Raw genomic sequence first — 12,980 nt, 5'->3', positions numbered from 1 at the left:
CGCGTAACAAACACTCTCCACAAGCCTCGTTTGAAGAAGGACATGTCAACTGCTTATTTATATCACTGTGCCAATTATCGCGTCGTTGTACCCCATTGTGACCACAAATTAATTTTGCTATGTACCCGAGACAAAAAAATTCAACCGTAATTAAAAACTTTCTCCTAAGATATAACGTTGAAGTACCAGTTAAATTTGACTAGCTACTATGTCTTTATACGGAACACATTACTTGTGGGTAGAAACAAGCGGCTTTGATATTCACCTGTCCAGCTCTACAACCTGCCCTACCACCAAAACTTAAATTAAATTATCGCTTGTAAGCGAAAATAACAGTGTGACAAACGTAGAAAGCTCGGAGTGATTATAATCAAATTTAACTTTCCGAATTACGGCCATTTGAAAGGATAATGGGGTAAGTTCGAGTAAGGGGAGCAAAGACTGAATTTTTGTTGGCAATTTTTAAGGAATAAAGAAGCGTTTGAGGATAAAAGTTTGTTCGCTCACAATTTTTTTAGTGCTGAAAAAAATTTGTTTGTTTTCCAACCGTTTCTGAGTGGGTTTTAATTGAAATTAATTGATAATACTTCGAAGGTTTGATTATTGTACTGTATAATACTTGTTTGTATGGAAGCACTGCAGTTTTTTTTACTTTGGTTTTGTTCATTTACTCTTCTTTCTGTTCATTATATGTTTTTTTTATTGGTTAGATGGGCGAAACGAGCTCACGATTCATCGGATGTGAGTTATCGTAGTTATGGGAACCCATAGAAATCAACAACGTTAATAATGCCGCCACCCAGCTTGAGGAATGAGGTCTAAAGTCTCAGTTCTACAGTAGAACAGCTGCACTTTTCAAATCGAAACGCATTACTGCTTCACGGTAGAAATAGGCAGGGCGGTGGTGGCCTCTCGAGGTAGTTTCCAGCTTTCCTTGCAATGTGACCGAAGTGTTCAAGGCTACGAAGACACTCGGATGACAGTGGCGAGGAGATTCTCGCAAAATTGAGGCCTTAGTTTTCGACACGCTATCCACGGAATACGGAGCATCTTTCTTCAGCATCACATCTCAAAGGCATCAACGCGTTGACGGTCTGCAGCTTTTAAGTACTAAATCATTAAACACTATTAAAAACCTTATAAGGGTAGGACGCTCGGGCTCACAAGACCAATTTAGTTGGATAACCGTTGATTTTAGTCGAAATATCATCAAGGATCTTCATCATTAGGTCGTTGGTGTAATTGTATTGAGACATTATTTTTAATTGTATTAAGATACCGTGCCACGTTTTATAATTAATTTAGGATTCTATGTAAATTTCTTTCGAAGATTCCATTGTATTATTAGGTAAATTTTGTTTTAATTTTTAATTAATTAGTGATATATTGAAAGACAAATTGCAGCTGCACTTGAACTAAATTGTGAACTTGTATTTTAAAGAACAGTGGTTTGTAAAGGTTACATTGAGATAAAATTCCTAAACTATAGAATGAAAATTAAAACACAATGATAACAGTAGGAACCTTATTTTCCCATCCGAGAGTATAGCTTTGACTGCAAATCGCTATTAACCATACAAAAAACATTGACATTCAACAATATTAAGGATAGAATGAAAACCATCCAAAAAAGCAAAGCTAAATGCAAATGTATAAAAGTAAAGTTAATAGATTGGGTTTAAAAACAACAAATATTCTCTCTTTGAAAGAATAAAACAGACACAATACCAGCTTACGAATTCAGCGTGAATATACAAACAATTCCGCGCCGTCAGCTCGGAGGTCTGCGGTCGGTTGAAACGTGATCAAAGCGTCTCGCATCCACTCCGCTCCGTCGCAGTGTTGCGGTAACAGAATATCAGAAGACATGTAAAATTGATCGTCCTTTAAAGGTTAGTGAACTTTAAATTAATTGGGAGTAAGGGTTGTTTAAATATCAACCGTAAAGCAGACGGTGAATAATATAAATAACCAGTTTTTTCTTTAAATGCTCTAGTTAGGCCGACGAAGCTCACAGTAAATTGGGAAGGAGTAGAAACTCTTACTGGAAAAACTTAACATAGGTGGTAGGACGTCTTGTGAGTCCACACGGTAGGTGGTAGGTACCAGGTTTCAGTTTGAAGGGTGGGGCTGTTGTAGTACTGTAAAAACGGAAGCCTTAGAACTCATGTTTCGAGGTGGGTGGCGGCATATACGTTGTAGATGTCTACGGGCTCCGTTAATCACGTAACACCAGGTGGGCCGTGAGCTCGTCCACTCATGGGCTGTGAGCTCGTCCATCCATCAAAGCAATAAAAAAAAAAGCTTCGCCCCTGGTGTTGGAATTTCGCCATTATGTTCCACTGGTTTACTTAATGTCTGTAGTCCATCCGTGTTGGTATATATTTACTGGGAAAAGTTGGTAGGACATGACAATTGTATAGTTTCGTGACTCGATAAGAATATACCAGGGAATATCTAATTCAAAAGTCACCAATCCTTTTCTTTGTATTGGAAAGCAATGCAAATAACTTTCAAAGCAACAGTGAGTGCTTATTGAAGCTGCTTTTGAAGTCGTCGTGGCCTAAAGGATAAGACGTCCGGTGCATTCGTATCGACCGATGCACTGGTGTTCGAATCTCGCTGGCGGGTACCAATTTTTCTAATGAAATACGTACTCAACAAATGTTCACGATTGACTTCCACGGTGTAGGAATAACATCGTGCAATAAAAATCAAACCCGCAAAATTATAATTTGCGTAATTACTGGTGGTAGGACCTCTTGTGAGTCCGCACGGGTAGGTACCACCGCCCCGCCTATTTCTGCCGTGAAGCAGTAATGCGTTTCGGTTTGAAGGGTGGGGCAGCCGTTGTGACTATACTGAGACCTTAGAACTATATCTCAAGGTGTGTGGCGGATTTACGTTGTAGATGTCTATGGGCTCCAGTAACCACTTAACACCAGGTGGGCTGTGAGCTCGTCCACACATCTAAGCAATAAAAAAAAAATTAAAAAAAATACACTATTGATCGAGACACGCAAATATTAGGATGTGCTTAAGCAGAACGAAGCAAGTTTTTAGTCTTGACTAATTAATTCTGGCGCACGCTGTTATCTGCGCCCGTACCGGCTTGCCTGTTCTGAGGGAGTTGCTAACGGACAGACTTATGCAAGACGTAGACAGGCATATATTTTTATGTCATATTTCAATATTAAAGTATTATCCAAAAGTTTTAGTATATAACATGCAAAGTATTTTGAACATCGAAAGTTGTAAATAATAATAAAATAATGCACAAATCAAATACAAGCTTAGTAAAAATAAAATGCGACGGTTTGCTCGATTCTGGTCCATCTTATTGTTTTGTTGTTCATTGTAAAAAATCTTATTGGAACTCAAACAAGACCTCTGGTGGCTTGGTGGTTAGTATTCACGTTTTCGTGGACGTGATCATTAGTTCATTCATCCCATTCCCATCGACGCCAAAAATTTTAAATCATTTCACATACTCAATTTGAGTACCACACTGCATAACTCCATCCACAGTTCAGTTCTAAACATTAAATATCGTGTCGGGAAGCGTGTCCTATCGCGTTCGAGATGTCAGCAATTAAATCACTCTGTGCACACTAGCTCTTTGTAAATTAGCTTCTTGCAAAATTGCTGATGCATGGAGAAGGGAGACGCAGCCAAAGCAAAAACAAAAGCATTGTTACCTACACAGTATTGCGCATCAAGATACATAGGAATCGTTTATTGATTTTGTATGCTCCTCTTACTAGTACGTCATATATAAATTATTATAAACACATAATGTACTCTAACTCCTAGTTCTTAAGTTCTAAATCATTGTTACTAAATTGCATACTTATTTCTTTGTATTACTAAATCTGTATATTGTTTACCTTACAGCAAATCTTCTTTTGGAATTAGAAGTTTAGAAATTTAGTTAATGTGTATTCTTCTCACATTAGTAATATCCTGTCATTTACTAATTGTGCTGTTTTGAGATCCTAAATATGTTTACCAATGAAGTTCATAGTCTAAATGACTCATTCGCTAATTGTTTAGTAGCTCACTGCGTAACAATTTGATTTTTTGCAAGGTGCTCGTAAATTCGGTGAAGCACTGCTATTTTTAGGGCAGATGGTATCAAACTCTTTCAGGCTGAACTCCAAGAGCTCTCCCATCACTAAGAAAACAGAATAGCTCCTCAAGGTTCCTGATAGAAGATAGATACAATAAAACAAAAAGTAAACAGCCAATGAAAAAGTTATCACGATAAATCTTGGCACAGGGCTGTGCTCAATCACAGTTTCTCACTCCACTTGCTGACCGATTAAGCGATAAAAGCAGCCTGCTTTTATCACCGATCTCACTTTGCCCGATCTTTAACATCTACTAGTTCAAATCCACATATTATATTTCGACTGATTGACTGATAGGCTGACTCGGTTTAGCCGCCTTGAAATTTTTTTTTATTGCCCTTGTAGGCAGACGAGCATACGACCCATCTGATGGTGAGTGGTTACCGTCGCCCATGGACTTCAGCAATGCCAGGGGCAGAGCCAAGCCGCTGCCTACCGCTTAATACTCTCCACAAGCCTCTTTTGAAGAAGGACATGTCATAGTGCTTAGGAAACACCGTGGAGGGGAGCTCATGCCATAGCCGGATAGTTCCAGTTCATTATTATTATTCGACGCTATTCTTTTGTCTATCTCATCGAAACTTGAAAGATACCGAATAAGGACAAGTCGGACACGACCAGTTTTATTTATTTAAAGTAATTTACTTTGTATTTTATGTATTTTTGCTGCTGTCATAAAATGAAGAATCTTTTCGATTTTTACAATAAAGCTGATAAACGCTGAACGTATGTACGTATTTTTTTATTTTTTTTATTGCGTAGATGACTGGACGAGCTCACAGCCCATCTGGTGTTAAGTGGTTACTGGAGACATGTACAACGTAAATGCGCCACCCACCTTGATATATAAGTTCTGAAGTCTCAGAAGAGTTATAACAGCTGCCTTCAAACCGAAACGCATTACTGCTTCACGGCAGAAACAAGCAGGGTGGTGGTATCTACCCGTGCGGACTCGCAGGATGTTCTACCACCAGTACTTACGCAAATTATAATTTTTGCCGGTTTTATTTTTTATTAAACGACGTTATTCCTACCTATTGGTCTGGCCTGCATTATTCGAATTCCGTTACAGTCAGATTCTTCAATACGAATGTGGCGGGCCTTTTATGCTTCAGACCGCGGCGAATTCTAGTTGAGCACCTAACACCACATAAACCGTGCACTCATATATGAATCTACCTAAATCAAAGAAAACGAAGGCAATATATAAACCAAAGCGCTTTATGTCTGAATTTGAAAAATTGAAATGAAAATTTTCACTAAAGATGTGAGTGTTGCAATAGTATAATAAGATCAGTGACTGAAAACAGAATTCCAGATTCTACTGCTATGGAGTTTTGTCTCTTGATTTGTTTAGTTTCAATAAATGGTAATGAAGCGGCCAGAATTTTGGGTATATTTCCAATGCCTTCAATTAGTCATCAAGTGGTCTTTCGTCCTTTGACACTGGAGCTGGCGAAAAGAGGGCACGAGCTTGTCGTTCTCACGACTGATCCTGTCTTCCCTAAAGGCACCTCACCAGGAAACTACACAGAAATAGATGTCCACGACATCCCCTACCAAATATGGAGAAACAGTTTCCTTCAAACATCAAAAGGCAAACTTCAAGATCGCTTCGAAGAGGCCAGGCTAGTAGTGGACGTAATACATCAGTTGTTTATCAAACAATTGTTAACGGATGAGTTTCAAGAAATATTGAGAAGCAAAAAGAAATTCGATTTGGTAATTCTAGAGGCCATGGTGAAACCAGCTAGAGTGCTTTGTCACGTGTTCAATGCACCTGCTGTAATCATAAGTTCCTTGGGAGGTATCGGAGATATTTACGACATTGTTGGAGCCCCAACCCATCCGTTATTGTATCCAGTATGGATACGTCGAAGGCTGCATAATCTGTCTTTCTGGGAGAAATTGAGCGAATTATACAATCATTATACCTTCGAACGCTTGTGGAAGGAACTGGAGGAGAAAGATAATGAGCTGGTCCAGAGTGCGTTTGGGATTAATATGCCAAAACTAAATGATATGGTGGATAATATCAGTTTGATTCTGTTGAACGTACAACCGATTTGGGAACACAATCGTCCGGTTCCACCGAATCTTATTTATATTGGAGGTATTCATCAGAAGCCACAAAAGGCATTGCCTTCGGTGAGTTTTGGATTATAAAAAAAATATGAGCTTTAAAATAAAATTCCCGCCACGAAATAATTAAAATAAAAGCTCGAGCATCCATTGTTATTCGATATAATATCTTTATTAGGATGAAATTAAAATATATATATATATATATATATGGGTGAAATTGAAGACGTGCCTTTTGTTAATTATTATTTATTTCAGTTTTCATTCTCCTCCGTAGAAGTATTTCACAGTCCTGTTCTAATTTTGATAAAATTAAATTAAATTATATAATAATACAATGATACTCTTTATTCGCAGGATCTTAAAACGTATTTAGACTCGTCCAAACACGGGGTAATTTACATCAGTTTTGGTACGAACGTGATACCTTCGCTGTTGCTGCCAGAACGAATCCAAATTCTGATCAAAGTGTTCTCCCAACTGCCCTACGATGTGCTGTGGAAGTGGGATAAAGATGAGCTGCCGGGAAAGTCGAAAAATATCAGGACTTCGAAGTGGCTGCCACAATCTGATCTACTTAGTCTGTATTAGTACATAGTTCAATAGAAATCATAGTTTCAATTAAAATAGGCGTCCAAAATGTTTTTTTTTTATATTGCTTAGATGGGTGGACGAGCTCACAGCCCACCTGGGGTTAAGTGGTTACTGGAGCCCATAGAAATCTACAACGTAAATGCGCCACCCACCTTGAGACATAAGTTCTAAGATCTCAGGTATAGTTAAAACGGCTGCCCCACCCTTCAAACCGAAACGCATTACTGCTTCACGGCAGAAATAAGCAGGGTGGTGGTACCAACCCGCGCCGACTCTCAAGAGGTCCTACTACCAGTATAAAAAAGAAGAAGGTCAGGAGGTTCTGAAATTCAAACACCACAATGCTATGTGAGGGGCTGTTAAAAGAAATGTAAATTTTCAGGGCACCCAAAGGTTAAGCTTTTTATAACCCAAGGTGGTCTGCAGTCTACGGAAGAAGCGATCACCGCTGGAGTGCCCCTGATTGGAATGCCGATGTTAGGAGATCAGTGGTACAACGTGGAACTTTACGTATTCCATAAAATCGGAGTAAAACTTGACATGGACAAACTGTCTGAAGATACACTCAGAAATAGCATTCAAGAGGTCATTGGTGATGAAAGGTGAATAGGATTTTATCAATGGCGTAGTTGGGTAATTGAGCTACAATCTAGGTTATGATGTAAAATTTTAGACTCAAACTCCCCAAGGTAGAACTATGACTATGACCGTTATTTCTATAAACGGGTTGCAAGATTGTTTCAGCAAACGATCATACATAATTTATATTCCAGTTACCGTCAGAACATAGCTCGTCTTCGAACACAAGTGTATGATCAGCCTCAGAGCCCTTTGGAGCGCGCCGTGTGGTGGACGGAGTACGTGCTGCGTCACGGAGGAGCCAAGCATCTCCGAGCTGCCGGCGCCAATCTATCCTGGTCACAATATTTGGACTTAGAACTTACTTCAGCATTATTCATTACTTTTGTTATGACGATAACGATTTTAAGTTACATTATTTTGTATTTATTGAGGATTTTACGTAGTTACAATTCCATTAACAAAATAAAGAAATCATGAAGTGTTTGCTCATACTGTATAGCTTTATCATAGGTTTGATAAATTTAAACATTTGTTCCCGTTGAAAAGGGTAGGTATTTATTACGAACTCGCATAGGTCATAAGGTTTGCAGCGATCTGTAGTAGATGCTAGAAGTTACATAGGTCGTTTTCCAATTACAGCACAAGAGCGTATTTTGCGGCATAATGCTCAACTAAGCTACAGCATAATTCGGCATTGTGCGTCACTGAGTCGCATTATGCTCTGTAATTGGAAAACTACCATTAAGTAATGGTTAATTGGAAAATACCATTAAGTAATGGTTAATTGGAAAACTACCATTAAGTAATGGTTAATTACAGAGCATAATGCGATTCAGTGACGCACAATGCCGAATTATGCTGAAGCTTAGTTGATCATTATGCCGCATAATGCGCTCTTGTGCTGTAATTGGAAAACGGCCTTAAAGTACCGTTAATACCTTACGAATGTTTTGGTTCAACTGTAAGTTTGTACGAAGACTGAAATAAATAAATAACAATGATATTCATATTATTATAGTCACAGGTGAATGACGGATTCACGTTTCAATATCTATAGCTTCCGATAGCAACTTGGTACGCGGTACCTTCGGGTCGTTCACTGATCTAGTGCAATAAACAAAAATACCCTCTCTGGTTACATATTTTTATTTTGATCTGTTCGAGAAATTCCTATTCGACAGATTCGGCCTTGTTGATCTGATCATTGTACGTACTTTTTTTTTTATTGCTTAAATAGATGGACGAGCTCACGGTCCACTTGGTGTTAAGTAGTTACTGGAGCCCATAGACATCTACAACGTAAATGCGACACACCCACCTTGAGATATAAGTTCTAAGGTCTCAGTATAGTTACAACGGCTACCCCACACCCTTCGAACCGAAACGCATTACTGCTTCACGGCGAAAATAGGCGGGGTGGTGGTACCTACCCGTGCGGACTCCCAAGAGGTTTCACCAGTGATTACGCAAATTAATTTTTTTTAACGCGGATTTGATTTTTATTGCATGATTTTATTCCTTCACCGCGGAAGTCAATCGTGAACATTTGTTGAGTACGTATTTCATTAGACAAATTGGTACCCGCCTGCGGGATTCGAACACCGGTGCATCGCTACATACGAATGCTCCGGAACATCTTATCCTGTAGGCCACGACGACTTCAAACGTACGTTCCTTGGTACGCACGTACTTGTTCAACCTTAATTGGTATTCTCTTTCTCCCAAATTTCAGTCATGAGTATTAGGGCACACACTAGACCTCGTTCATGCCAAATTTACGAAGCAACCGTAAGTTCTAGTTTGAAAAGGTATGATAGCGGAATTTCTGAATTCAAATCAAGGTTTACCTGGGTATGGAGTTTAAAAATTGATGAGGATCATTATCGATATAATTCTATATTATTTCTACCATACTATTATTTTCTCATCATCTAATCTTAATATATATAAATCTCGTGTCACAATGTTTGTCCTCAATGGACTCCTAAACCACTTAACCTATTATAATAAAATTCGCACACCATGTGCAGTTCGATCCAACTTGAGAGATAGGATAGTTTAAATCTCAAATTATAGTCGCAATTTTAATTTATTGCTAATTATTTGTCTGTTATTATTTGACACTCACAATTATCTGTTAACTCCAAATGATTCTAACAGATGTCGATACCTTTCGACTGGGTTGAGTAAGTAATCAATAGATGGCGCATATATGGCAAAACAACGTTTGCCGGGTCAGCTAGTATATGATAAAAATCACCTGATATTTTTCTACTCAAATCTCTTCAAAATCAATTAGGTTCTTCTATCACCTTTTTTATTGTTTAGTCGTGTAATTGAGTTCGTAGCACAAATGGGTTTTTAGTGGTTAAGTAATCCATAGGCATCATGGGTACCGCCGGTATGGGTATTGAAATACGAGGTTCAAGCCACAACTGTGAATTAGGCTGCCCCAGCTTTCCAATTTTTGGTCCTGTTATCTATTTTTGTAATTAAGCAGCCAAACGTTTTGGTTCAAGTAGTTACATAACACTGGGTATTTGTTTCCAAGGTCATGTCCGAAATTGAAGAGCCAAAGTGACTTTGTATCGGCACTTGCATCCACAATTCTTTTAGCTACAGCAATAATATACAATTGCAAAACATGCTCACAGGCTTAGCTTAGGCGCTGAATACGATTTCTATGGTTTTCTAGAGTATTACAGAGACTCTTCATTTTACTGGTGTGGATAATGAAATAAAAATCCAAGAAATCAGGCCCATGTGATAATATAATTACCTTGACTATTTATAAAGGGGTTTAAAACTATGTAGACGTTGTTACTTAGTGGTTTTACTTGTCATTTTTTGCTATATTTTTACCAGAATTGATGTGAACGATAGTACTACCCTATGTGACCGCCTACATTGCCATTCGCCATCTATAAAATTGTATTCTGTTTAGTTCTGATTAGCGATTGTTATTTAATTGTTAGTTAATTGTAATAAATTCTTGTGTTGCTATACCTCGGTTTCATTACTGATGTCTGAATTAAACCTGACCTATTTATAATACTAGTTGGTAAAAACGCTACGCAAGAGATCACACTCCACGAAGCCCTTCATGATCGGAGGCGCTGGAGGGACATTATAAGGAGTAAAATCCTGTTAAAATATGATGGTCACGACCCTCAGCAGTGAGGAAAGGACGCGAAGAGGAGGTGAGAACGCGCTGCTTATTTCAACGCGATCTAATATCCTGAGATCCTGTTATACTACTTAGTGTTATACTTTTACGGCATAAAATAAGATTTGAAGAACAATACAGATAAAACCGGCTTCATTGTATGCTACATATTCAAAATAATTACTATGAGATTTCTTAATGTTATGTTGTCTTACAAAAAAGTTCTAAAGGTCCCAATAAAGCCGATTGAACGCTTGAAGCGCTTAATTTGTGTAATGTTATCATAGATTTTTTGGCGTACGGGCCGTTCGTTTTTTTTTCCTGCTAAAGCTCTATTGTAAATCGCTATACTCTTGCTATTGTAAATCGACTTTTCAATCAAAGTGGCGCAGCCGTGAATTAAGCTGACCCGGCAAACGTTGTTTTGCCATATATAAGATTCCTAGGGAATTTCTAGTGTAGAAAAAAAAGTAACTTATTGTAAGTGTGTAAGGATGTGGTAAATGAGTGAACGAGGTATGTAGCGCTGTGAACGATTAGGGGTGGACAACCCTTATCACTTAGTGGTATGAAAAATAGATAGTAGCCGATTCTCAGACCTACTGAACATGCATAATATAAAATTTCATAAAAATCGGTCAAACCGCTTCAGAGGAGTATGGTAACTAACATTGTGACATGAGAATTTATATAAAAGATTTAATGTTATTTAATATTCCATCACTACTCATGTCGTATTGTGCACATTTTTTATCTAAAAGGGCCGAGGGCAGGGAATTTAGCAGATACTTCAATTTAGACTTCGTCCTCATCTGTTAAAGTGAAATTCACGTTATGATGCCTAAGGGCTCCGAGTCAAACGCAATAAAGGCGAACGGGAAATGTATAACAAAAATGCTATTAAAATGAAAATTAAAATTCATCTCGGTTATTATTTTAGACAAAAAGCAATATATAAAAGTCTCACTAATAAAAACATTGTATGAATACTAGAATTTAACAGATTGAAGTGCGATCGATTTTTGCGATTTTTTGCCTTTGTAGGCAGACGAGCGTACGGCCCACCTGATGGTAAGTGGTCACCGTCGCCCATGGACTTCAGCAATGCCAGGAGCAGAGCCAAGCCGCTGCCTACCGCTAAAATTAGTTAAAATATTAGTTTGTTTAGTTTTAATAAATGGCAATGAAGCGACTTGCTGTGTGGTGTCAGCCTAACATCTGTCAGTCTCATTTCTTCCTGTGAGCGTCATAAAAGCGACTAAGGGATTTATCGGAGAATTTTTTTGAGATGACTTACTGGGTTTTTCTGGTGGTAGCGGGTATGATGGGCCGGCACGAGTAGGTACCGCTATCTGGACATCATATAATAAAATTGTTAGTTCGATCTCATCTCTCAAAGTATTTATGAGCTTCAGTAACCATTCTACACGAGGTGGGCCATGAGCTCACCCCAACTACGCAATAAAGGAAAAATAATATTCTAGAACTATCTGGTATTATGGCCCATAGACGTTTACAACTACTAGGTCTTATCACTTTATCGAGCACGGTGAGAGATTTAGAAATGACGCAGTCTGGGTCCCGAGTAACTGACAAAATACTAATTTTGAAGTCATTGTGGCCTAAGGGATAAGACGTCCAGTGTTGAGCGATGCACCGGTGTTAGAATTCCGGGCGGGCGTACCAATTTTTCTAATGAATTACGTACTGAATAAATGTTCACGATTGACTTCCACGATGAAGGAATAACATCGTGTAATAAATATGAAACCCGCAAAATTATAATTTGCGTAATTACTGGTGGTAGGACCTCTTGTCAGTCCGCGCGGGTAGGTACCACCGCCCTGCGTATTTCTGCCGTGAAGCAGTAATGCGTTTCGGTTTGAAGGGTGGGGCAGCCGTTGTAACTATACTGAGATCTTAGAACTTATATCTCAAGGTGGGTGGCGCATTTACGTTATAGATGTCTATGGGCTCCAGTAACCACTTAACACCAGGTGGGCTGTGAGCTCATCCACCTATCTAGGCATTAAAAAAAAAAACATTTGTAGTTAAAATTTTATATCTCATGGAAGACCTGGACCTATTTACTGTGAAAATTCCCAATCGTCGAGAAAGGTACTAATGTTTTTCCAATTACGAGTAAATACGTACTTGACATGTTTACAAACGACTTCCGTGAACAATAAACCTTGAACAATTAACTTTGAAAAAAACTGGTTCTTTTGTCGTAGGTAAAATTAATTTAGAATTTTACGATACTCAGTTCCGAAGAGTGATCTCTTAAAAATGATCTAAAAAAATTTTGAGATATAAGATTATTCTTAATACAATGGTTAGAAAATAGAAATCGGCATAGTCAATTTTTAAAAAATTAATCGTTCTAATAACGGTTATTGTTTTCAATAAGCGAAATATTGAAGCGC

At 38.3% G+C, this 12,980-nt stretch overlaps 1 protein-coding gene across 1 annotated transcript; it reads left to right on the top strand.

Annotated features, from left to right (window-relative positions):
- The first annotated feature begins 5,408 nt into the window (after positions 1 to 5,408).
- Positions 5,409 to 9,318, top strand: UGT33D3 (UDP-glycosyltransferase UGT33D3). The gene is made up of 4 exons (XM_028179551.2): positions 5,409 to 6,278; positions 6,570 to 6,792; positions 7,189 to 7,408; positions 7,580 to 9,318. The coding sequence occupies exons 1-4, from the start codon at positions 5,460 to 5,462 to the stop codon at positions 7,863 to 7,865; spliced, it is 1,548 nt and encodes a 515-aa protein (XP_028035352.2). The 5' UTR covers positions 5,409 to 5,459; the 3' UTR covers positions 7,866 to 9,318.
- The last annotated feature ends 3,662 nt before the right edge of the window (positions 9,319 to 12,980 follow it).

Source organism: Bombyx mandarina, chromosome 28, assembly GCF_030267445.1.
Source record: "Bombyx mandarina strain Sakado chromosome 28, ASM3026744v2".
Taxonomy (NCBI): Eukaryota; Metazoa; Arthropoda; class Insecta; order Lepidoptera; family Bombycidae; genus Bombyx; species Bombyx mandarina.
The sequence above is the reverse complement of the archived record's forward strand: the minus strand, read 5'-3'. Positions and strand labels throughout refer to the sequence as shown.

What these genes read in the sequence shown, in the direction of transcription:
- UGT33D3 (XM_028179551.2), top strand. Translation starts at nt 5,460, where the DNA reads ATGGAGTTTTGTCTCTTGATTTGTTTAGTTTCAATAAATGGTAATGAA. An exon ending in CACAAAAGGCATTGCCTTCG is followed by an intron (nt 6,279 to 6,569) that starts GTGAGTTTTGGA and finishes CTTTATTCGCAG; the next exon opens with GATCTTAAAACGTATTTAGA. An exon ending in GCCACAATCTGATCTACTTA is followed by an intron (nt 6,793 to 7,188) that starts GTCTGTATTAGT and finishes GTAAATTTTCAG; the next exon opens with GGCACCCAAAGGTTAAGCTT.